General features: G+C 36.6%; 1 protein-coding gene across 1 annotated transcript; it reads left to right on the forward strand.

Moving 5' to 3' along the window:
• The first annotated feature begins 1,175 nt into the window (after nt 1–1,175).
• Nucleotides 1,176–26,941, forward strand: LOC106151959 (conserved oligomeric Golgi complex subunit 1). The gene is made up of 27 exons (XM_013525410.3): nt 1,176–1,260; nt 1,985–2,069; nt 2,344–2,388; nt 2,508–2,574; nt 3,077–3,183; nt 3,511–3,580; nt 3,842–4,021; nt 4,345–4,386; nt 4,729–4,815; nt 5,147–5,294; nt 5,691–5,738; nt 5,964–6,026; nt 6,249–6,330; nt 6,546–6,651; nt 7,007–7,203; nt 7,463–7,621; nt 8,924–9,109; nt 10,823–10,915; nt 11,356–11,460; nt 11,762–11,857; nt 12,596–12,686; nt 12,828–12,982; nt 13,523–13,697; nt 14,038–14,166; nt 14,546–14,743; nt 15,185–15,324; nt 26,336–26,941. The coding sequence occupies exons 1-26, from the start codon at nt 1,239–1,241 to the stop codon at nt 15,317–15,319; spliced, it is 2,871 nt and encodes a 956-aa protein (XP_013380864.2). The 5' UTR covers nt 1,176–1,238; the 3' UTR covers nt 15,320–15,324; nt 26,336–26,941.
• The last annotated feature ends 436 nt before the right edge of the window (nt 26,942–27,377 follow it).

The raw sequence follows: 27,377 nt of genomic DNA on the forward strand, positions 1-27,377 counted from the left end.
AACAAAGAACAAAAATGTGACATGCATCGGGTTTACAAGGACATCCGTTATAAGGTCAAACAACAGGTGTTTTCAAACACAAACACTCTTTGGTAATTGTCAAATCATTCTACATGTACAAATATATATCCATCGGTCAGACACGCTTTTGTGTTGAAGGTGAATTGTGACCTTAGCTTTTGACTTACTGACATACAATAGCAATTATAAGGTTTAAATTCCAAACGTGTGTTGAATAAAACAGACTAAAAGACAATTGGGATTATTATTTTTTGTCATTTCTCTCGATGCAATGGGAGTGAGGGGGGGGGGGGGGGTTCAGTGTTCTCCTATCCTTAGTTTCGGAGGTATCATGTTCATCTTCCTAAAGGAAACAGGATATCGAACGAGAGGGAACAAAACCTAGAAATCTATCCAAATCCCTGTGCTCTTCATCTAATACAGTTAGGCCCTATACGATTCTCCTGGTCTGCACGTAGCAATTATTTTATTCTTGTGCCCACCCTAGCCCCATAACAAAACCCGGGATCAGTTACATGCTACATTTGCACAGGTAGCTAACTTTGATAGGTCGCAAGTGATTCTCAGTTCTCACCCCCCCCCCCCCCCTCGCGCGACAATGTCCTTCATTCTCCATTAAGCTGGTTTGATATTTTAAATGCCTACATTTTGCACGATTTTATCGTTAGGCCCTATATAAAATTTTATTCATACCTTTTCATATCACAATCTTTGTGGAATAAAAAATAATCATTTTTACAGTAAAAAAATGTGATGCTCTATTCATCACTCTGCACAGGTTGACCAAGCGTTAGACTGCATTCCCAGAGTTTTGGATCGATCCATCCGGATCGACCTAACTCCCTGGGGGTTCACACTAATTACCCCCTTACAGCTTTTAGTAGGCGGGACAGACATTTAAGCCGGTTAAGCTGACACCAATCTAGTGAGACTCCCGATCGATCTAAATATCTACAGGTATGGGAAAGGGGTCTAAGTCGGGATAGTGATCAATTTTATTGCAGCGCATTAGGCCTACTACCCTCTACCATGGCAACAGATATTATAGGCACATTTTCCACCAGTCACAGTTAGAAGATTGACCATATTTAGCCAGAGACATTCTGTGTGAGCATCTAGTGAAAAATCAATCTGGTACTAAGGGTAGCGCATTAGCAGAGTGATCATCCTGTAAAGTGGCGACGTCTACAGGAGAATAATTGGACAAGTTGGCAATCATGGCAGAACGTGTGAAGCCGGGTGAGTTTTCATGAGTTTTCTGCAATTAATTCGGTAAAGCAGGAGTATGAACGCGTTTGCAAACTACACTGATATGTACCATAATAATATAATTAGAAACCATCTTTTAACATTTAAGAGACTGTACAAAATGGCATCTCGCTGCCTCTCAAGGGGGATCCCGCCTCCATGTCAAATTAACAAAATTTATTAGACTACATAGTACATACTGCAAAACAGACACTAACTTTAATCAATTTTCTTTGTTGCACTGTGAGAGTTGAAATTTATTCCTTAACCCATGGGCCATGCACAACCTTCTTGATAAATAAGACCCGTTGCTCTTAATTTGCCTCAGTTGCTCTGACTTTGAAAAGAAACGGTGTATTTTAAAGAGACATATGAATTTAGCAGTACTAAAATCCATGCGTTAGCACTCCTATTTACGACCTCTGATATGTATGATACGATATAAACTATGTACTAAAGACCATAAATAGGAGTGTTAATGCATGTATTTTCGTGGTAAAAGATTTATTGCTTAATGGGACAATTAAAGATACACTCTTCTATGTACATTGTACTCCAAGTCCCACATTACTTTATAGCCATGCTGATGTACTTGGGTAGAATCAGCTAGCCTATATCATGTATGTCTAAGTGCAACTCTGATGTTCATGGTGTGTTATGACATATGTGATGCTATGTAGCACCTCTGGCATTTATGTTTTATGTATATCCCCAGCCGTGCCGGCCCATGAGATGGATACAAATGTACTGTTTGAGAAATTTACAGTGGATGAGATTAGACAGATTGAGAGGAAAATAAGGTACACATGATATTGCATCCTGAAATCCTTAACAAGTAATAGAGATTAAAAGTCATCATTCGTGGTTTTTTTTAGACTTTATGATCACAGTAGCCCAATAGATGTCAGCACTTTACATGGCCATCAAATGTAGAAATGCGTTATAACTTTTAGACGTATTAATTTTTTCTTATAAAAAAATGAAATCTTTTATTCCTATGTATGAATACAAGTATATCACGTTATATCATAATTGCTATCATTGTGATTATTTTTTTTCTCTCACTTATTTCAGATCTGATATTGAAAGAAAGAAGGAAGACTTAAGGCAAATGGTTGGGTATGTTTTATAGTTCATTATTTCTCTATTTTACTGATATTGAGAACACAAAATGTATCTGTATTTTAATCTGCTGAATGTTTAAGTGTACAGTATAAGGTGTTCTATTACACTTTCAGTGAGAGATACAGAGACCTGATAGAAGCAGCTGACACCATCTCAGAGATGAAGAAAAGTGCAGAAAATGTAAGTTATGGGTACACACCTTGGCACTGGTTGTAGGTACTATTTTACTTTAAAACTGGTTTGATCACAGTGTTAAACTAAATATCTCAAAACTGGACTAAAACTAGGCTATTCCCTAGGTAAAGCACTACATTATTTTTATCACCACCATTCCAGATTATCAAAAACTTTCATAGTCCCATTCATGGCCATTTTTATCATATAACCCCACTGATGAATTGTCCCTATTACTTTAACAATGTAACAAATTGTTGCCTGTATTTTTTGTTATGGTCTGAGGGATAAAACATGTATTTTATATTCATTAATTATACTAAATATTTTGATGTAATGAGTCATCAAAAAATTATTATTTACAAAAAAATTTTGATCCTTTTTCATTCCCCTGTGATATATTGTCTTTGAACCAGTTTAAATCCAGACAAGAACTGAAATGGACGCAATTTAAATCAGCACAATAATGTTCTTTCTCAATGAACACCATTTGGTGCCATGTTTCCAGGTGACTCGTTCCATAGCCAGTATGCAGGACTACTGTAAGAACCTGAACCAGACCCACATGGTGAGGGGGGCCATACCCCAGCACAGACCCAAGGGTGACACCCAGAAGTAAGAACACACCTGAGCAACTATTGCCGATATGCACAGAAAATTTTATGAGGATTGGTTTTAAATAGAAGTGAAAGCAGTGCAATAGAATACTATTTTGCCAAGTCTGTTTCACATTTCCATAGTTTATACAAGAGGAGAAACCAAATTATGAATGCTAAGAAAATAAACTGAAAACAGGAAAAAATACTTAAACCATCCTACTGTGAATGCATGAAAAAAAAAGTGAAAAAACATTTTATCATTTAATGTTTCATACAAAATTCTTATTTGACATAGAAATTTTTTGTGCTGATGTTGACATATATGCCTAATTTTTTATTGCAGGAAAAGGGATAGGCTGTCATTTTATGGAGTTTCTTCACAGATAAAGCTTCTGCTGGATACCCCTGAGAGAGTATGCAGACTTTGATTGGTTTCTGTTTTTTTTTTTATTTCATGTCCTAGATGTTCATTCTGTTATAACTGTCTGGAAGGAATGTATTTATGAAATACTGCTATAGGCTTGAATGTAGAAATTATCCTGTTAGAATAAAAAAATTCTTTTGTTTGTTTTTCACAAAGTCATTTTGTAGGTTAACTTTATATTCATATAAAACGGGCAAAATTAGTATAGAAAATAATGTAATCATCGCTGTAATCACCTGTGATGTTTCAGATTTGGAGCTCTGTGGAAGAGGGTCATTTCCTTCAGGCCACCCAACTGTACTTGCTGGCCAGGCACGTTCACACTAGTCTACAGATGGACTCACAGAAGACAGGCAAAATTCTGTCACATTTTCCCGTACTCAGCAAACAGTGGGCTGCCATCAGCCATTTCAGAACAACCGTGCTACAGGTGAGCAGGTTACCCTGCTAATTGATCATTAAACATCTGCGGTTGTCATACCAATATGATTTATTAAACAGATCATACTTGTGTGGATGATGTGACGTTTTTATTCTTGAATCTGGCTTCTAACAGATTTCTTAGGATCACTTGTAAGTCTTCTGTAGCACTTTAGATCAAAGGGCACATGGAATTATACCTTATTAGGGGTGACACTGTGGTGACCTGGAATAGTGTCACAGATGATAAACTATATAGTATGATTTTGCATTAATAAACAACCCAGAATATTTATGCTTAATTTGTAAAGGTGTCTTTTCTGTCGTTATCAGGGGTGCAGGAACACACTAAAAGATGCCACAGTATCGGAACAGGTAAAGATTTCTGTCAAAAATAATTTTTAAAAATAACTATAATGCTCAATATTACTTAAAAGAAACTTACTGAAATATACGCAATATCTGTTAATATGTGAGTCCTTATAAGGTTCTAAATTTATATGGAATTAGGTTGTATTTATAATGTATGGATGTCTGTCTTCAGTTTACAAGTACTGCTGTATATGTGATCTTGTAATGAACAATATATCACTATATATCAGCACCCTGGATATTAGGGCTGATTTGTCATTTGCCTCAACATATCCATGTAAGTCTGAATTTGATATTAAGGGTGCAAATTGATTTGATGTAAAAAATGATGTAATTTATTTTTAGACTACAGCGGAGTGTCTGTGTTCTATCATGTTACTGGAGGATAGTACACCAAGACAAGTCTTCAATGAGTTCCTTCTGGCTAGAACAGTATGTCAGCTCTTCTGTATTACCTTGGTTTTCATGGATTTACATTATCACCAGTAATGTGATTACTGGTTAGGATAAAAATCTCGGGAAATGAAAACAAGTGGTGCTTAGTTATCAGTAGTTTCAATAAAATGCAAAAGGCGTTTTTTTAAATTATATAAATCAGCCCCCCCCTCTCCCAAGTCACAGTCAGGAGTGAACTTGACTTATCAACAAATCAAACATTTGTTTGATAGTTTTTAGAATCCTTACTATATTGTTATTTTTTTGTTGAATGTACAATTTGATATTTGTCAACTTTATAATTGGTTCACTTACTACCACATCCCAGAGTGCAGTTGAGCAGCTGTTCCACCCCAGTCAGCAGTCTGCCAGTATCAAACAGCAGGTCTGCAGTGTGGTACAACTCATTGTCACTACCATACAACAAATACATGCAGTCTTCTACTCTGACAGCACACAGACAGACCAGGAACCAGGTAACACCAGCACTTCACTCTGTTTTATTGTTTTGAATTGTTGCTTGATGTATTAACAGGACAACAAGTTCTGTCAGCCTGGTGTCTGTGTTGATGGGTAATGAGATTAATTATGAGGCCAACTGCTTAGCAAATGCTGTCTTCTGCAAACAGCAGCTATTGAGTCTGAGTTGAGTGTGAGTCACTTTTTTATATACCAAATGTATCTCTTCTACTCTTTCCGTCCATTCACATATTGTGATTTTACAACAAAAGTCCAGTCAGGGTTTTCTGTTTTAAAGAAAAGTAGATTGTTGTGTCTGAATGATAACTGTATTTGACTGCTGCCTCCTGTCTTTAGAATGAGATTAAAGTTGTGAAGAATTACTGCTTAATCTGGCACGGCTATCTTTTCAGCTCACAGTAATCTCCTGCTGAAAATTGTGGAAGAAGTGACAGAACGAGGTAAGGTCTGAGAAATAATTTGGCATGATCATACCTATTAAATATTCATGTACTCTCTTTGAACTGAATGGACTTTCTGATCAATAAATTAAGTACATAAATCAATTGAATGTGATTTAAAAATGCAAAGATAATGATGATTGATATTATATATTTAATCATAATTTAATATATATATATATAATTGAAGGAAAAAATGAGTTTGTAGTATTTATAATCTTCCAGGAGGAGTCATACCTGGTCTCCAGTCATCTATCTCTACACAGTATTTGCCTAAATCAGTGCTAGGTGAGCTTCACTGGGACATTGTTTATTCAATGTATTTGATGTAAAAAAAAATCAATACCAGCATACTTAGCAAAATTTTACTAGCATTCTTTAATTTTGAGCTTAAAAGTTTACTTAGGGGCTTGAAGGGAGAGAACCAAGTTGTAAAATGAAAAGATAAGTAATAAAATGCGTTAGCTCCTTTTCAGCAAGTGAGTGAGTGAGACATTCTCTCTGTTCCAGATTTCAGACCATCTTTAAAGAGTCATGTCAGCCCCATAGCTGCACAGACACTACAGGAGAACTGTACTCAGTGGGTGGACAGGTAAGTTAGGGGACAGGAACTCTCCACTCACTATGAGGGCACCTGTTATAATAGTAATAATGATAATATTTTCATTTATCCTGGCACTGTGTAACTTGTTAATGGGTGGTGTGTGGGAGGAGATGGATATTTTTAAAGAATTGAAGCTAAGGCTATCTGGTGGATAAGCATGTCCAGTATGTACCAGTGGTTGTGGAATTTGTTTACAATTTCAGTTGTGTACAAGCCATCAATAGTGGTGTGAGTAAACTACTGGGCTATGTGAATACAGTGAAAGGAGTGGCTGGGATCAGAGATGCTGTGTGGGAACAGTTGGCCAATGTAAGTACAATATAACAGCAACACAGCTTTTAAGAGTCTAGTTTGTGAACATTCTTTATGTTTCAAGTGCCATAACTTGAAGACGATATTTTCAGGTAACTCTAATCTCAAGTCACCCAATAAATGTTTGGAAAATGCCAGAGATGAGTGACAATGCTTCAGGAAATTGACAGACATATTTATTTTTTTGTACAAATTTGACATTTGGGATTCTTTATTAAAAGGAAAAATATAACATTCTTAGTTTGGCCCATTAACTACTACAACACAGAAAAGTTCTGGAATTTAACATTATGATCTTGCAAGTACAATTTTTTTTATAACACCATCGCATCCTGTGTTTTGTGTTATGCAGGCCACACAGATCAGTGAGTGGGACAACATATGTGGACACATTCTGAAGAGAAAGGTTCCAGTGTGGGATGAGTTCATAAGGCCACTGTTCCTGGCCAGACTCCAGGGTATACTACAGAGCCAGTTTGACAGCACCCTCAACATGTGTAAACAACACATGACCAGGGTGATGGCAGATGTGGCTGATACTGCACAGAGGTAAGAATTATTTACTAGGGGGAAAAATATATGTTCTGAAAGCAGTTTTGATTATTTTGTATTTAAGAGATTAAATCCCATAATTTAAATCCCCTAAATATTTTTTTCAGATTGGAAGACATGCAAGGGAATCATTTTATTATTCTTTATCATCTTTTTGTGGAAATTTTACTCAAAACCAAAACTGTACCAGTAGAAATTTATAAAGGAGATTAGCACAGTGGTTCCTCGGGTTCATCACATCCTTGTCTGTTTTCAGATCTGCGGCCTATGAGTGTGCGGTGGGGTCCTACATCTGGAATGAGAGTCAAGGAGACATAGTTAACAACAGTGCCTGGGTGGCAGCCAGCAATAAGACACTACTAGAGAGTGGAGGGCTACTCATGAAGGCCAAGGCTTACACTCCAGCTGTACAGAGGTGAGTACATAAAGAATAAATCTTGTCTCTACTGGAGAGTGGGTGGGGGGGCTACTCATGAAGGCCAAGGCCTACACTCCAGCTGTACAGAGGTGAGTAGGTATGGTTCATATAAACCACTCTACAGTATGTCTCAGTGCTGTTTACAATATGTCTGGCATATTTTTTGGCCCTCATTAAGACTGGCTGTTATATAACATATCTTAACTCCCTGGGGAGGATTCGGTGAATAAATGAAGAGAAATATTTAGGGTGATTGATTTTTTTATCAAATACACGTTGAATGATGCAAATAGTAATAAATGTAGAAGTCTTGCAGGGGCCACAGAAAAATGAGGCAAATGACAACGGACATATTCCTTTACTTGAGCTTTATTTGAAATGTCTCAGCTTGAAACAGCCGTGTAACTAAAACAAAGAAAATACAATTGTCACTTATTTGTCTAGCTGGTATCACCACTTACTTCTCACATAACATCTGAGTTTATGAAAATACAATTAGCAACCTGGTTATTAATTAAGAAAACTATATAATATAAACAGAGAAATGCTGGTAATGTACATCATGTACAAAATTGGCATAAACATCTTGTCATTATGCCTCTACTGGGTAAATACATAAATAATGCCACTGCACCTCTGCACTCCTCTGCACCACACACTTAACTGGCCCACACACTCCTCGGTGTGACAACTAGGACTGTTCACTTATGCTAATGAGGTCCTTTTATTAAAGAAATGTGATAGATGTGCTTGCTCAGCATATCCGATGCAAGAAACCATAAACTAAGTTTGATACAATCATTTTTGTTCTTACAGAGTCATTGTGACAGTTTGTCACAGTTTGTCTGGGCAAGTCATGGAATCACTTAGAAAATTGCAGTAGTCTGCTCTGTAAGGCTTCATTCACATGCAATGTCTATTTTCTAAATTCTATTTTCTATTCGCGGTATGTCTTATGATCACGGTCTGTGCCCTGAATATCCCGCGGCGTAATTACTGGCAGCGCGAGCCAGTTACTATAAGTTACTTTAAGTAACTGGCTCGCGCTGGCAGTAACTACACCGCGGGATATTCAGGGCACAGACCATGATCATAAGATACCACGAATAGAAAATAGAATTTAGAAAATAGACATTGCATGTGAATGAAGCCTAAGGCACGAGCAAATTTCCACCTAAAGATGCACTGGGCTAGTAAAAGAAGTTCAAATTTTATGTAACATATGCCTGTTCCTAGTAACCTACAAAGATTTTGTCACAGACTGTTGTATTGTGAGTTTGTCTTCATTTTTTTCCATAGTTTATGTGGTACATTTGACAGTAAGTTAAAAGCCCTCCTTGAAGACTCCAGTTACTACATCAAGTCCTCAGACACCAAGCAGACGGGACAGCAGCAGCAGGGCAACATGGAACCTTTTGATCGCTTTATAGATGAAGACAACATCAGGGATTTTATAAGAGAAGGCTGCAAGGACTGTGTGAAGAAGTAAGGCTGAAACTATACTGTCAGATGTCCTCTTACATAGATAGTTCCTTTTTTTTTACCTATTACAAGCAGAATACAATTATATTCAAGTAGTAACACTAACAAAACAAAACAAAAAACATTACACATACAATCTCTTACAACTTCAAACATTGCTGAACATAATTGGCACTGCGTTTATATCACCTGTATTGCTCAAAGTCTATGCAGTCATCTCTTGACTGTTTCGTTTTCTTTTCCGTCTGAACACAATTTTCATCACTTCCACATGTACAAAGTCTTGTATTTCTTGGACAGCGTGACCATGTCCCCATTTCGATAGGTTAACTATGGGCACTCAGTCGTAGTCGAGAACATGCTGTCCTGACCATTATACATTGTATAATGGGTACATATCATGTATAGTCAAATTAGGATTCATCTTTGAATTTGTGACTGATTTAGTTCAAATTTCTTATTTGATTCTTTATTTGTGCTCTTTTTCCTCTATAATGCTGTCCCACACATGCATAAAAGAATCATCTACCATACCAGATCTTGAATGAAGAATCTTTGTCATAAACACTTTTTATGCAGTCAGTTCAGGTATACCTGGTTCATCTTATATTATGTCATTAGGAATGCTTTGTCATTCACTCTATAATGTTTTGATAATCACGAAGTAGGATGACTGTACTGCTTTAAAACTTGAGCATCACTAGGACTGGCAATCATACAAAACAGAAGACATTAATGCTGTGAGCATCACTTTTTCCGTCATAGCAAATAGGCAGTCTGTGTTTAAAATTAAATGACACAAACTTTAAAAGTTGAGATTGCTTTGCAGTAATTTGTTGTATGACTGCTTCCACACAACCACCAGTCTGACTAAATATTACTCCTAAATAGGTATGCAAACTATAATTTTTAGCCATTTTGTCTGTTATTGCCAAAGGTATCTTATCATTTTCGTCCCTGTTTATAAACTTTGTTTTGCCATCTTTGATCAACATGCCTCGTCTGTGGTAGAAATTAGGCAAAATTAGCTGTTTTCTTTCCGTCTTTTCTCTTCTGGTGGCCAGAATGACAGTGTCATCCATCAGTAAGAGGCAATGTTACCAACTGCCACAAAAATGTCACGAGGAATTAGAGACCATAGGTCTCTGATGAACTCCTCAATATATATCTTATACAAAAAGCACCTAGATGGGCTCCCTTGCTGAACCCAATTGTAGCAGTTCCTAAAATGTATTTGGTGTCATACTAGAGAGTAGTTATTGCACTAATCATGGTTGTGCCACATCCAAGGTGACATAAGGATCTGATAAGAGCTTGACATGGGATTTGGTCTTATGCATTGGAAAAATTTGACGTACACAATGAAAAGTTCTACTTTTTTGCTTAACAAGCAGTCATCTCAACACTTGTTCTTTGCACCCGCTTCTTTTTTGGGGTGTCTGCTTGCTCCCGTGATGACTTAAACCACTTTCCAAGTCTAGAACGCAAACTTGCTTTACTCTTTTTCAGTCGAACCCTTTCCTTTCAAAAGACTTGTTGACCTGTGTATTTTCAGTAAATGGGCTCCATTGTGTGTGGTATTTTAAAACTATTTACTTTTGTACCATGCTTTCGAAATTAATTAAGATGATCTGATTTCTATCACATTTCTTAGAATTCTTCACATGTTCAGAATGACCATCCTTGATATTTATTTGTTTTGTTTTCTTTACAAAGGCTGTTGGACCATATAAACGAGGAACTAGAAGAAGCAAAGAATAGTCTCCAAGAGTTAGATAATAAAGTGGACCAAAGAACATTGATAAACAGGTGAGGCTTGTGAAACAATTAATATGTGATTTATTCCATGTAATACAATTAGTAACCTCTACAGATTGCATGGCAAATTTGTTAAATCTTTTTGTCATCCTACAGCTTTTGGTAGTGCAGTGGCATTTCTGTTTTACATGATATGTCACCTGGATTATAATTATATACATTTATGGTGAGGCTGAGTTTTGATTAGATGTAAGGATAAGTTTTCAGGGTTGAAGTCAGTTATTGTTATATTGCATAACTTAATATGTGTATACAGTAATGTGATTGTGTTTTTAAACCACTGTTCACATCATCAGTCAGTGTAATGGTTGGTGATGACAGCATTGGTCAATAGTGAGTTCCATCAGAACTCCAATTCCCAGATATAAAAATGTATATAATATTCTTTGCTTATTACACAAATGTTTCTAACCATACTCTGTGGGTTCCAGGGTCCTGCTGTTGGGCCGTCTGTGTGGTGGTCTGTGTGAACTCAGCACCCACATGGAGCAGTGTGTTGTTATGCAGAAACACAAAGAAAAAGAGTCTGTGATAAGGTATGGGACATATTGTATGTACAGCCTACAGGCACGTAGTTGACATGGATATCTGGTCTTCACCTTGGATTAAGTTTCAGTTTTAATTATTCATTTACCTGGAATAAGAAAAGCAGGTGGAGATTATCATTTGATTGTCATAAGATTTGACTTGGGCTGTAACTTGGGCTATAACTTGGTCTCTTCTGCTGTGAATTCAAGGAATCAATACAAGACAATGTTTGACCTTTTTACCCTGTAAAATTACTTCCCTACAACCAGTGGTCATTTTGTACACTACTAATTAGTCTTATATCCCCAGGGTCCCAAAGAGAACTAAGAGCCAGGCAAAGACGGAAGACCCACACTGGTCAACTGTGAAGAACTCCTTGGTGGACACTAGCCATAAGGCATACAGGTAAGCACTTATCATAAGGCATACTGGTAAATACTGGTCACAGGGCATTCAGGTAAATATTGGGCACAAGGCACACAGGTAAATAATGACTGCAAGGCATACAGGTAAATACTGGTTCTATAAGGCATACAGGTTAATACTAGATCAGGCATTCTGTTAAATGCTAGCCTCAGGACACACAAGAACCAGGAGCATCAAAGTAGACACTTTAGGCATAAAGTTAAACACCTTGCAGCCACACGACATCTTTGTAAACACTTGTCATTAGGTAGCCTTGGAAATGCTGATTGAATGAAAGAAAGTTAAGGTTAGAAAGAAACCACAATTTTGAAATACTAATACACTTTTCCTTTTTATGTAACCAGTTCACTTTTTCATCACTGTTTTAATTACCTCTCAAACAATTCAAAGAGCAATGCCAAGGGACCTTTGACATCTGATCTGCTGGTGCTGCAGTTTGAATCAGATGAGGTGCATTTGTCACCCAACACAACTGAGTAGTAAAGGTCAGAAGACCTTGGGTGCTAAGTTGGGGGTGCTTAGTGTTAAACATGAAGGCGTTTCTTAATTACAAAATCAAAGTTGATTATTTGCTTCAGAATATGTAATGCTATCAGATATGTATGTATGAATAGAAAAAAGACTTGCCACATCTGACAGATGTTATTTTTTTAAAAATAAACCCTCTTCGGTGAATGTCAGTGTTATATGTACCCACATCTTGTTCTGTGTTTTCAGTATATGGTGTCAGTGGCTCAGCAGTTGTCTAGCACAGGAATTAAGTTCTACATTGCAGCAGACGGGCACTTCCATTTTAGAGAACAGCACTGTAAGATTGTATTTTTTATCTTACATTTCTTTAAGTCTTCACTTCTTTCCATTGAAACATGATTATTGATATTTTGATTAATTCTAATGCTGTAATCATCTTATTCATGAACAATAATGAAAATCTTCGTGACATATTTAGAGCTGGGATGAGGTTGAGATTCAAGAAGAGACTGAAGATGGAGCCACTGTTGCCTCCAAGATTCGAGTGCCCATGCTGCCATCTTGGAGCGTGCAGACGTTGCTGTACAAGCTGTGTGAGGAGATCAACACAGTGGGAGGCCATGCAGTCAGGAGGTAAAGTATGAGAGGCTGTTCAGAACTACCTAGTGTGCACTAACTCCACAGGGACTCTTGCTTAATGCAATCAAAGCAACAGACTAACATGCCTCCTCTTGTTTCCAGTGTACTCGTGTCACCAGTATCTTTGAATTCTACTCAATGTAAGGAGTTGTTGTGTTACTCTGTTTACCGATTGCATTCAGCAAGAGCCCCCCATTCACTGTTCTGAATGACCCTTCTACTGAATATCAGTTTAACATAGTGTATAACCATATTTAGCTATTTTTGCAGGTTTTTATTATCCATGTATTTTCATGTACAGTGTACAAGAGAACATTTGGGTCTTGTGCAAAAATCAAAACATCCTATGGTGCAATGAAAAATAAATAGAATATTGATAATCTGATCCATAGCTGTTTAACATTGAGCTCTGGCCTATAACTTTTATAACTCTTTAGCATATGGTTGTTTTTTTATGGATATTGTCTTAAATGTGCCAATTGTGCAGTGTGTTGACAAAAGGTGGCATTATAAAACATATTTGTATTAATTCAGATCCATCCTGCTGAACCTTGTACATTCCACATCCAAGGAAATTATAGACATCTATAGGAAACTTTTAGATGGAGGGAAGAAAGGAGAACCCAATATAACACAGAACCAGGCCCTGCAACTGTTGTTTGATGTCAAGTTTCTTGTCCTTGTACTGCCAAAGCAAGAAGGCCCTGAGGTAGTTTTCTCTCATTCATTGAATACTTTTAAGCAAGCCTAGTTTCTGAACACTCTTATGTTCTATAAATAGCAATGTACAGTGGTGGAACAGGTGTATCCCTAATTAGATGTTTATATTCTTATATTCTGTGAAATAGTCAATTTCTCTTTCAAAAAAAAAGACACAGCCAATCTGAAAATGAATTTGTTAGTAACCTTGTTTATTTATTTATTTATTTATTTATTTATTTATTTATTTATTTAGATTGAAAATGAATTGGTTGGTGTATAATCTAAGCCTTTTCTGGATCCTGATTAGAAAAAAAGTGTCATTTTTATTATATTCCTATAATATTCAGGAGAAATCTCTGACAAGTGCAATAGAGAATGTGGTAGATGGGATTGAGAGCCACATAGACCCCTTTGATCTGGATGTGTTCAACCCGTACCTTAAGAAGCATGTTGGCAGACATGCTCAGAGATGTGCGGTATGAGCAATTGTTTGTTTGTTTGTTGTAATTTTAGGTTGATTTTATTGTTAAAGCAGGAGCTTATTTTCTATCACTAAATAGCATCTTTTGAGTCATTAATGTTTTCTTTATCATAAAAAAACCTGGATTGGAAAAGATAATGCAAATGGTTTTGCAGATCTTTCATTTCTCAGCATCAGAAAATGGTTACACGTATATAAAAAAAACCTCAGTTAATCATGGTAATATTCATAAATATAGCTGAATATCAACACCATCAGCACAAAGTCTAGATTGATGCCAAATGACATTTCCATTCAAACTGAGGAAAATCTATAGGTTCTGAACAGTGTGTTTAAAAAGTCACATTTTTGAAAAAATATTACTGTTTACTCAGGTAATCTACGGTGCCTTGACCAGCCTGGACAAACATGGCAGTGTCACAATGAGAGGTGGCGTTGCTGGGCAACATGAACAACACAATGTTCTGCCACTGGCCTCTAACCAGATGAGGTTCCAGCTGTTACCACTCAGTACACAGCCCAGCAGAATGCCATCAGACATTAAACCAGTTATACCACCTCCTGTGGCAAAGGTACTCTTGCTGTGCATATTCCCTAACACAAATTTCCCATGGGGTCCTCTAGGACATCCTTTATAAAATTGGCCCAAAATCCTATAGTGTCCAAAGGACCCCTTTGGAAAATTGGCCATCTTAGATAGGAATCCTTTCTTAGATGGGATTGCTATGGAGTCCCATAGACTCCTATAGGATGTCTATTAGGAAATTTTCGTTAGGGTTGAATGGGATTTTCAAGTAAAGGATACTTTTACAACTTTTAATATGCACAACTGGTTCGGGTAATTTAGTGACCATACGGATTAGTTTAGTAATGTGGTAATCAAATAGTAGAATTTTTAAATTAAAAAAAACTAAAAAATAGTTTGACCATTGACCACATGTATTTTTTTATGAAAAATTTTGACCAGCACAGTGTAAATGTATGTCTTTGTAATACTGCTTTTTGTCCCATAGGTGGCAGCTCCATCAAGAAAAGAGAAAGAGAATCCTGTTCCACAACCTCAACTGAAGGAGTCTAGTTCTTTCTACAATAGAATAGGGTCAATGGGTACATTGTGGTTTTCTAACATAGGAGGCAAAAATAACTAGATTTGGTGAGTGTAATAAGATCTTTCAGAACTTCTAAACAGTTGAAGTGTGATAGCATGTTGTAAGTAGTTATGTGTATAATGTAAAGAGACCACAAGAGTGGGAGGGGGTGGGAGACCACAGATAGTTTATGTTCTCTTTTTTTATCCCTTTTTTGATGCAATGCTTCTGCCCTTCATAGATAAAATGAAATACTTCATTTTCTCCTGAGGTGAATAAAATTTAACAGCATTATAACCAATCAGAATGTGCTAAATTTGATGTTTTGACTATTACTTAACAGCATTTCTTGTATTATATAAACTGTTGATATTATAGTTATGCATCCTTTGCAAAACTCAGTTTTTTTTTCTTTTTTGCATTTTCACTCTTCTCTCTAAAATTAGGATTGTTAATTTTGCTCATTTCTCTGAGGATTTAATCACCCCACAGGACTACATTTATAGAGCACAGAATAAAACTCTGCTGGCCAAGGTGTTAGAGCATAGGATAGAACTCAGTGCTTGCCAAGGTGTTACATCCTCTGGCAATCTTAAGCTCCTATCATGTAGAGTGTGTAGCCTTGGGTTTACTTTTCAAGCCACCGTCCCATGAGCAAGGAGGATTTTGCATGAGTTTCCTTGCAATTGAATTTCAACTTCTGAGTCGGAGTGATAACATGTAGTTGTTCAAATCTGGGACTTTATCCAATCATCTGTGTAGCCTGGCAACATGATTAGTATTGACCTGCCTGGTTCTTCCTGTGACTTGAGATAACTTGGCTGGAGATAAATTGCTGAGACGGTCAGTGCTCTTTCCCGGGGTCATCAATACCAGACAGAGTAATTGTATAGATCGGACAGGAGTGATAATTGGTAATCCATGTGTGCCATTTCCTACCACCATTATTGCTGACTGGTGGGTTCTGGGTTGGTGAAATTTGCAGGAGTGGGATTCCACCCACGTTGTTTATTGACACTTAATTTGGAGGTTCCCTAGTCATTAGAACATGGAGAATATGAAGCATATTTATGGGAGGGTTCTTTTATAGTGAAACAAAAAGGCTATGAAACTGTATATCCACAAAAGAAACAAAATATCAACCACTGACAATAGCAAAAGTGTTTGGGCGTTTTATTTCTTATTTTTTTACCAACCAGTTTATTCATCCATTTTCCTTTGATTGGATAAGAGTCAACCATGTTGTCATCAGTCATCAGTTTAATTTCTTGAGTTTGTCTGTGATGTTTTTGTCTCTGTCTAGGTGAGTCACAGAGTGTGGTCTGACTCACTGATGACAGTGTTTGTTATTTTGAAAATCAGACCAGGTTATTCTTGAATCAGAATCTGATTCCCATTGTATATAATGATAAAGAACTTAAATAGTATACATAACACAATGCACTTTCATCTACACTGATATTGAGAAAAGAGTAAGAACGCTGTGGGAGTTTTGGTGGTATGGCTGTGCACACCTGGGCTTGGGTGAAGTCACAAACTTAACTTGTTATTGAACATTGTCTCAAGTTGAATACCACAATTTGGCAGAAAGTTAAGCACCAGGAAGGTGTAGGTGCACTGGGGCATGCAGACCAGTAATTTCTCTCAGTTTGATGCATGTCAATTGCACTAAGAGATAAGAATGAACATGTGTAGTATCAGCCAGAGAAATGAAGGGACGTGTACGCAGCCAAATATTACCCTCTAAGAACTTGCTAATTTGACATCAAGGGATTTCTTTTTATCTAGTTATGTTTGTTCAACACTTGCTTTTTTGGGCAGCTGGGTGATTAAAGAAAGCCCAGAAGATTTTATGGGAGGCAATTAACATTTCCTGGTGAGTGGATCATCTGGGGCAGGTGCTCTGTGGGCCGCCGGCGGCGCAGGCTGTAACGAGGAAGGTGCAGTGTAGTGTGTGGAAGGCAGTGAGAACACACAGATTTGGAGGCAAATGAAATATGATCATGTTAGGCAATTGATTGATATGCATCTGAAATTGATGTAGTGCGTGCGTGCACGTGTGTGTGTGTGTGTGTGCGTGCGTGCGTGTGTGAGCATGCATGTGCCTAGGTGTGTGCATGTGTTTGAATGCATCCATGTTTGTATTATGTTGTTCCTCACATGTTAGTTGGTATTTAGTTCACACGGCAGGAAAAAGGAAAGAGGTCTTTCTCTCCATCACCCACCGTTGTCACAAACTAATAAGTGTCGATACTAGAAAAGGGGTAAGATATAAATATATATCTGACCACTTCATTTGGAACACAACCTTCTAGGGGTGGGATAGAGGGAGATACAGCACTCACAGTAGTGGTTATCTTAGTTGATAAATTAATTTTGGAATTTAACCATTGATTTGGCTAAAAAGCATTTTCAGCTAAAAGGTTTAGTCATTTGGGTGAGAGAAAATTGTATGCGTTTAAGCCCTGATGCTTCTCATTTGATACTTAAGTTATTCACCAAGCTTAACGAATTGATTTTGATGAATTTTTAAAAAGTTTTGTGATATTCCCCTTAGGGGCTTGTGTAGACTGTGCACCGCCAGGATTGATTAAAAAAAGAAAGAATCTGACAAACAAAAGTGGGCAGGTATTTGGGTGGTTAGAAGATGCAGGTGAGATATTTGCCAAGTCTAACATATCAAAGTATCATTTCCAAGCCAGCATCTTGACATGTTTACTTGTAATTGAATTTGTGCATCTTTATTTTAACATTAACCTTTCCAGAGTAACAAAACAATAAAAAGTGTTTCCAGGAAGACAGGGCGATACCATCATTGAAATGGAATCTTATGTTGATGCAAACTGATAAAAAATGCTCAGAGGGTTTTTAGAAAGTCCAGCAATACTTTTTAAGGCCGCATTATAAGAATTAATGAAGTTCTTGGCATGGTCAGCATGGCCCTCATTGCCCATTTGTAGATTAGATTAAAGTGACAGATTCTGATCAAAACAAAATGACTGATTGCCTTTTAGGAGGACAGGACTTGGGCTAAAATCTGTCGGGAATGCCATTTGAGGACAGCTTTGATGCAGATGTTATTTGGAACTTATTGCATTTTTCTATGCTCTTTTGATGGTGTTTCTTTATTAAATTTGAAAAGAATTAGCCAAAGTTTTCATCTTTTGAGGAGATTTGATGCATTATTCCCTATGAAAATTGCATGTGCTGCAGAAACAACACAATTAAGGTTTTGTTACACGTGATTTAGTTCTGCTTGATTCACTATGAATCTAAATCTTGTGTTCCATTGCAAAACATTATAATTGTGTAATTTTGAAGGAAAATAAATGACTTGTTCCCAGGAACATCTGATAAAGATACTCTTCATTGATTTAATGAACTTTTGAAAACAAAAGGACATAGTTATCTGTGCCAATCCACAGATAATGCAATCATCATTTACAAATATAATGCGTCGGTAGTCGTGGGTAGATTATTAGGTCAACAGTTGAGATTGGTATTGATAGGAAATCTGTGCAGAAATGTGAAAACCATAGTCATGAGATTGGGTGTGTTTTTATTCTTTGATTAAAGTAACATCTGGTAATCTTTGCCAAACAATCACAGTTGATTGTCATGGAGATAAAAGTTGGTTTTAATTTTTATCACATGATAGTTGTATGTCATAATTCTGTTATTTTTTGGTGTTATTATTATTTTTATTAGTTGATATAGTAGTATAGGGTTTCTGTCCCTTTTGTGCTTTTTTCCTTTGACTTTTTTGAAACTCCAAGACGTAGGTAACACATACATGAGAGAGAGAGAGAGAGAGAGAGAGAGTGTTAATTCAAGCCAAATTTTACCACTGCTGTGATGATAATGCACAATAAATATCTATATATCAATAAGCTAAGACTAATGCTAATATGTAAAGTAATTTAAACAGTGAGAGCAGCACACCTTCTCTGGAATTTTTGTAAGAAAATATCTTATGTAATTTATCCTCACTGGTACATTGCTGAAATTAGAGAAACTTTCTTTGGTTGCATGTATGTTATTGTTCTTAAGTCGGGTGCATTTTTTTGTTTGTGTTAGAACGGATTCAGCACAGCGGACTAACAGATCCACAGATCATATATGGCAACCCACTAAAAAGCTTGCTGCTCAATTCCCGATTAGACACAGAATAGCTTCCCTGGCGGATTTACGCAACAAGCATTCAAGTGGGTCGGCTATATTTGATCCTTGGATCTGTTAGTCCACTGTCCTGAATGCGCTCTGTTTGTTGTACAAGATCAGATGTATTTCTGGTTTCTGGGCCAAGGATTGTCTACATGTTACAAAGAAAATTAAATGATGCGAATTGTTAAATGAATTATGAAGTGATTATACTATGGGAGGCTGCCAGTGGCACATGTTTTTACCAAAGAAACATGGAAGTTCAGGCAATTTGGCAACAGTCCTCTGCTTTCTTATCACATCCACATATTCCCATTCAGCGTAGGGTTTGCAGCTTGCTGGATGTGTGGTGAATTTTAAGTGGTGCTCTTTGTTTTGTAGACAATTTCAAAACTATAGGTGTTACTCAAGAAGATCCACTATGTTATGTAGCATTAATGTCATCGAGATAGTATTTACTGCAGTCAAGATCCAAGTTTACAATACTCTTGCTTCAATAATTACTGAACTACATTGAACATTGCTGTATACTATTATGTAATGAATGGGAATCACAAGAAATGGCCTAAAACGAGTCCTTTTGACATTATACAAGACTGGAAAACTGTTTTCGTTGGAGTTAACTTCTTAGCGATTAGGGTGAAACTCAAAATGTCTTCATAGAAGGCAATACAAAAGTGAAACCAAAACATGGTGAATCCATAGTGTTGTGCAATAGAGGGCAGTTCGAAAGATGTAGTTTGGCAAAAAAATATCTGTGGATAAATTCTTTTGGCTTTTATTGTCACATCACACTCACTAGTCTGCCCATGTTTTTGACCTCTCTTTTCTTCAAATCCTGGATTGATTTGTCCTGAATAGTAAGACTTTGGACTCTCTCAGATGATTCTCATTGTTTGCTATACAATATAAAAGATTATTTATAGGTGCTGTAACAAGCAACTCTCTTTCACTTTACTCATAACCAAACATTATCAAAAGAATCCCATCACAGACTGTACTTTTGATAAATGATATGACTTTGTTCAAAGGACCATCCAGATGATATATGTTGATAAACAATAGTGATCCTGTAGACAATATATATAATATCACTTCATAAAATGATTGCTCAAAAACAATATATTAATAGGATTTGGATGAGTTGTAAGTTGACAGTGAAGTTAGGCATTACAAGGAAGTATCAATGGACAGGTTGTTTTGGGAGTGCTGACCATGGAATTGAGAGCTGAGTGAGGGATGATTTGATGATGATCTTTCGTTGGTCATGGCAGCCGCCTGGCATTGTGCAAAGATGCAGACATTGAACAGATGTGCACTTAGCTCACCTGACATTTCAAAGTTTTTTTTTTTTACATTTACCTTTGGTTAATCATTTATTTTCTATTTTAGAAGCCTCCCTTCACTATTTAAAGAGGGAATTTAATAGTCAACTCATAAATAAAAGGGAGGAGTCCAGCGTAAAGTTTTTTTGCCTGTCTTTTCTTCAGGTTACTAATTCAAACCCAAAAGAATATTTTTATTTATTTATTTATTTATTTATTTATTTATTTATTTATTTAGCTAGTGGTGTATTTATGTCTATGTTTTATCAACAAAGGGCACTGTTTCAGTGTGGATTAATACCTGTGTTCTAATGAATCACATGTTTGAAAGGTCCCAAACTGTGAGGGGTTTTTCATTCTGTGCATGTACACTGTTATTGTAGCTCAAATGTTGAAGTTGGCGTAGTTATTGGTAAAATATGCACTAAAGGGAGATCGATATGTTGGGATTTTTTCTTCATCCTCTTAGATATTGTGGAAATAAGCATTGTCATGTCATGTGAAAATGCTGTCACATCAAAAATACATTGGGATGAATTTCCCAACTCGAACTGATGATGCATCAGTGTTTTTGGTGTGAAAAGTGTAATATCTTTTTCAAACAGATCTCCCTCACATGAACATCGAAGAACACTTTTTTGCATTATTTAATCACAACAATAAAAAACATGATCTGGTATCAGGAAATTTTCTTGAAAGGATTATTTCTGATTTTATCAGTAAAAAGGCATAAAAAGCCCATTGTTTAATTGAACATCTGAACTAGGGGCTTATGTCTCCTAAATAAAACACCCGTATGTTTCATTAACTAGAGATTGTGATTAGATCTTGATAGGAACAGTGTTCCTTAATGCCACTGTAATTTGTGATTTTAACATAAACTGGGCAATGCCATCTGTGTGCGGTCTTAAATCTCAGTGAGATTGTTATTTTATGTTATTTTATTTAATTTTTTTATGAGACTCAATTTCCTATACAGAGGGAGCAACACAAAGCCAGCTATAGATACTCCAGCATACAATTTCTTCCCAAGAGAAAATGATTTAATTCTTTATTAAAGGATAGAGAAAGTACACTTGATCAGAGGACACGAGAGAATTTGATAAGAAAGTTTAATAAATCTGTAGCATTGTGCATCAAGGATATGAGAGGTGATGGAGTTTATTTTAGTGTGCTGGTATTTCCTGTGGGCCACATGTCACCTACCTAGCTGATTTGCATATAAACAATAATAGCAGTTATCTTAGGTGGCCCATGTATTGAGGCCAATCTGTGGAACTATCGGGACACCACACTGGTACATGGGGATTCGCAATCTGCATGGGCCAAACTGAGCACAATACATGCATACATATAAGTGTGCTTGTTTGTGTGTTTAGTGTATGCATTGGGTTTTTTTTTTATGATGAAGCATTTCCTGTATTTGAACCAAACTTTCCATGCTACATAAAGTAGATAGGTTAATAGTCTTAATATACTCGTTTTGCCATTTGGCCACCAAGGTGGGCTTCTTGATGAATGATAAATTTAAAGCAGTTTGTAAGGTCTTAAATTTCTGTTCTTTTGGTTAACATTTCAAAGAGAGCCATATATATAGTTGTTACCTCGAACCCAAAAATACAGACTGATGAGGCTGCTATCTTTGAAAATCTCTGCAGTATTGATTTTATAGAATTTATTTCATTCTTAGTGTTGGTACTGGTACTTTTAGTTTCAGATGGAAAGGTTTGGCTTCACCAGGTTTAAAAAATGATAGAAACACAGTTACTGTGTAATTTCTATATTCTGGATTTGCGGTGTTTACATGAAAATCAAACATATCTGGTAGCCGCATTATATTATTAGATACAAGCCCAGGGTCTTGATTTCCTTGTTTATGACTTTTAGTGAGCTATCTTGAACAAAAGAAAACCACAAATAACAAAAAAAAAGTCCTGTACTGCACAGGTCAGAATGGGAACAGCGGAGAAGGCTGTTGAAGATATTCTCTCTGGTATTAGGAAGATTTCTCTTTACTAATCTAGAACTCTTGCAATGTTCATACCTCGTGGCAATTACCCTGAGTACTGGCGTGGACCAGTCGGCCCTGGCTTCAGAAAGTCAAGCCAATTTTAACCCCAGCAGCAAGTTGCCTGCTGGAGTGGCTGCCATATATAGACAACCCATGCAGTCAAAACAAGTCTGGCTGCAACATGATAGCTGGAATGCTTCTAAACTTAACCATGTGGGTTGCAGTTTGTTTGTATACCAATCACAGCTAGAATTAAAGAATTGCTGTTAACATGTTTGCTGTAAGAAGAGTGGGAGGGAGGAAGATTTGAGGAAAGGGGATTGAAGAGTGGGATGGTTTCTGGAAAGGATGGAAAGAATTTTAACTTTTTTATCTTTTCATTAAATCTTCCTTATGCATTTCTGTTATACAACTTGCATTTATGTTTCCATAAATGTGCATTTTAGACTATACTGTTTTTCTTTTAGAAAAAAAAAGGACATGTATTTTACCTAGAGTGTGGGTCTTCATTAGGCCTGTGTATCACTTTTTCTGTATGACTAATTATGAAAAGGAATATTATAATTTGAATTGTTCTGTCACGGCATAGAACTGGAGGTACCTGTGCCCCCCCCCCCCCCCCCCCCCCCCTTGGACACATGTGCGCGCACCCACACACACACACACACACACACACACACACATTGACGGCCATGCTAATAATGTCTGCTTTTATGACATATAGGACAGTTGCACTGGGCTTTTCCCGAGCCAACCTGATTTTGGGTCATTTTGAATATAAGAAAGTGTTGAATATATCATAAAAAAAACTATAAAAAATAAACTATTTACATTATTTGAGTGAAAAAAATCTAATTAATATTTTGCAATATTTTGACTTATATCTTAGTACTTAATATCTCAGTAACAGTAAATACGTTATTCAAGGACAAACTAGCCAAATTAGTAAATCCTGTTATAGTACCAGAACATGTATCATTACTTTTTCACCTGAGCCATGAAGATATGCAGTCATACATAAGCAGTAAAAAGAAAACAGCTCATTTCCCCCAAATGCCCTTGGTGTTAAAATGAATTCAAATTGAAATTAAAATTGGATGGCGTTTTTTATACAGAGAACAATGACAGAGAATAATATTTGGATATTTAAATAAATTGACAAAAATATTTGAGAGGTTGATGACATGTGGACACTGATCAGGTGGGATAGTAGGTAAAAACTGATATACACATATGCTCGTAGTACAGAATGGAACCAAATGTGTCACAATTGCTAATAATTCATATTATACTGACCAGTTTCTTGTACATCCAAAATATATGCAGTATAAGGTAGAATATTTACAAATTGTTTCCAAGAAAACTTCTATAGATAATACAATTAACTAGACAGTGGTAGAAGCACTCCTAATCTTTATCGAAAAACACTTCAAATTTGGTCTAAAGTATTGAAAACTTCTTTCAAAAGACTTGAAGCAATTTACATATGAATAGGGTTGCTCGTCACTCCCAGCTGCACTAGTTCTATTGTCCCAAAACCTTGATTCATTCTATGAAAAAGCTATTCAATCAGCAGCTAGATAGGTCCTATTAGTGAATGCTGACTAACTGCTGTTGTCCTAGTGGATTTGACGTAGAGTTGATAGCTTATCTCCCAGAATGGATCTGATAGGTGATTGCTAGCTTTATTTTGTGAAAAGTTATGCCAGTCCTAATTGTTTGTCAAGAATGAATGGTTGAAGGAAAAACATTGTGTCAGTGGTATTGTCTTTGTACTCAAGAAAACGTTTCAGTCAAGACTCAACTGTATTTCTTTTTTGAATAATAGTTTTGTTTTCTTCACTTTCTTCTTTTTTTTAAATTATATAATTTGATAAGTCACCTTCAAGCGTAATGTTGTTTTAAGTTTTTGTTAGTTTGTTCATTTTGGCCTAGTTTATACTTACTTTCACCCACTTTTTTCATTGGATATTCAGAGAATATAATCTTTGTCTTACTAATTTATTAAATCTCCACGGGCAAAAATGGTGATTACATCTCTGTGAAAAAAAAAATTAGAAAAATATTTGTTTAAGTAGAATGTACAGACTGAAAAGAATCCCCTAAAATTTTCTTAGTGTAATAGGCACAATTCGGTGGTAATAAGAACTTGGGGAAACATTTTTTCTCAATAAACGTCTCATACAAGAAATATTGCTCTCCAGCCTTGCTTGGCATGGTTGTGCTTATTATTAGATTACAAATTTTTTCCATGACTTGCAAATCAGTTTGCAAGAAGTGCACATCACTGGTAAGTTAGACGTAATTTTGTTTAAGTCGATTTTATGACCTTCTGCTGGGCATTACTCTGTTGCAGATGAAATACCTCATCATATTATTATTTTTTTCAATCATGAAATGTTCTTGGATTCGTGAAGGGTCATTACAGTCCTTTTTTCTAAAACCCAGTGGGAGATCTTTCTTTAAAAATAACTATGTGCTTGAAGAAATTCATCAGCTTATTGTGGAAATATTGGATATCTTGATCACATCTTCTTGAATGTTGTTATGAATGGAGAGCTGTAAACATGCTCATGTGAGTTTTTATTTTGCAGACCCTTGCCAGCAATTTCAAAGGGAGTGTTGTTTTTCTGAATAAGTGTACCTTATACCATGAAACCTTCATGTACCTAGATCAGATTTTACCCAGAGCAGACCTTTTCCCAGCAAGAAGAGTGATTTGTTTGAACCCCCCACCCCCGACTATGGGCCTATGGGCCCATTTTGGTTTGTGGTTACTCAGTTACAAGCACACAATCTATGCCAATGTCATTGTATGGATTGTGTGTCCTTCCAGCAGCAACTTCCCATATCAATTCCAGCACTTGTTTTAAGTGACAGATAACGTGTCTGCATGCAACTTAACACATACATGACATGCTAAGACATAAAAAGATATTTTAGAATGTCATTGAGAAAATAGAAGTAATTAATGCTGCGGTCCAATGAGTATGTGTTTGCTTGGCTGCGAGCACGTGTGTGTGTGTGTGTGTGTGTGTGTGTGTGTGTGTGTGTGTGTGTGTGAATGTTACTTTATATATTGCAGTAAGGGTGCACTCTGTAAAAGGAAGAATTGAGAAACAAGCTTGAATAAGTTAGATGGAGGGTGGGAAGGGACGTAGGGAACTGTTTTTCAAATGATTTGCCACAGCCAGTGTATAATTAAATATTGAGGTGAGTTTCTCCTAGGTTAGTTACATCATGTTTTTCTGCTACTGTTCATCAAGGACATCTGTGCCCATCCTCTGACAACATGTAGTTTATGGGATGTTATGTTCCTAGCTAAAACTAATGAAACTCTTATTAGATTACATGTTCTGAAAATGAATAAAGAGGCGGGTCATGAGACAGAAAAGAACAGGACACACGTAACTGTCATTTTTATTACTTTGTCGCATTTTTCTTTATTCCTCATTATTTTTTGTCACTGCCATCTGGGAGTTGTATCAATTTTACTGTTGCCTCAAAGAGCCAACAGGCAGTTATTGAGTCCAAATAACTATCTCTCCGAGAAAGTAATTAATGTTTTATTTTCCTCAGAGATCTTGGTGCCAAGCCGAGGAAGGTGTCAGCTGCAACAGAGCCCGTAAATATTAAAGAAAACTGGATTGCCATAGCAACCAAAAATGGTGCAGCTGAGGTTCAAGTAAGGCCCAGGGAGCAGGAAATGTAGCAAATGGCTGGAGTTAATCAGACCAAGTAGGACCTGGCCCCCTGAGGACACTGGGATATGGGGGGGACTGCTGGGACTTCAGGTGAAGAGCAGCTCTGCAGCAGAGGGGCAGGCTTCACCTCAGCGTGGCCAGAGAGAAATGGGAAGATGCACTGCTCTGTATGCTTTCTTTCCCATGAAATAAACAATAATTCTTGAACAATTTCAGGTTTATTCATTTGTTAGTTTTGAACTGTTTTCTTTGAATCCTTTTTTTTAAGTACAGTTGTTTTAAAACAATTGTTGCCCATTTGAAGTACAAAAAGTAATATTTTGAATATTATTCATGCTTTAACAAATACAGAACAGGAACAGTTGGCAATGACTTGATGGGAAATATAGGGGTTTTATATACATAAATTGTTATGGAAGAAGTTGGTTGTATTTTTTCATCCAGGGTATTTTTTCAATAAAGTCATGTGGGGAAATATGAATTTGTTTTGCAAGTGTATTACAGATTCTTTTGACTACATAAAGAATTGATCTAAATCCCCAAAATACAGAAGTAGTTTCTTTGAAAAACAAAAAAAGCATTACATTTTGGAAAATGTTTACTGATGCTTTATGTCGCATTACCTTATCATTCTCATACCTAGCGAACTTCTGTCAGAAGATAATTTTATCGTGGTGTGTCGGCCCAGACATGGAACCTGTTCACCCTGTGGGGATGCTCCTAATAACTGCGAGGCATTCTAAGGAGCAGTCTGTGCCAATATTAACTGTTTTTACAAAGAATTAATTATGAGAAAAATGACTGATGGTCCATCATACCCTGTCATCAGCTTCCTGTCCTGTCATACTTCTCTCACGTCGGCTCTAGACACTTTATATCTCTGTGGTTTCTTTGTGAGGAAGTTGTTCACTGCCTTA

The sequence above is a fragment of the Lingula anatina genome, chromosome 1 (genome assembly GCF_051362555.1).
Source record: "Lingula anatina isolate TDL-2025a chromosome 1, LinAna3.0, whole genome shotgun sequence".
NCBI classification, from domain to species: Eukaryota; Metazoa; Brachiopoda; class Lingulata; order Lingulida; family Lingulidae; genus Lingula; species Lingula anatina.

What these genes read in the sequence shown, in the direction of transcription:
- LOC106151959 (XM_013525410.3), top strand. Translation starts at nt 1,239, where the DNA reads ATGGCAGAACGTGTGAAGCCGG. An exon ending in AGTTCCTTCTGGCTAGAACA is followed by an intron (nt 4,816 to 5,146) that starts GTATGTCAGCTC and finishes ACCACATCCCAG; the next exon opens with AGTGCAGTTGAGCAGCTGTT. An exon ending in TGTGGGAACAGTTGGCCAAT is followed by an intron (nt 6,652 to 7,006) that starts GTAAGTACAATA and finishes TGTGTTATGCAG; the next exon opens with GCCACACAGATCAGTGAGTG.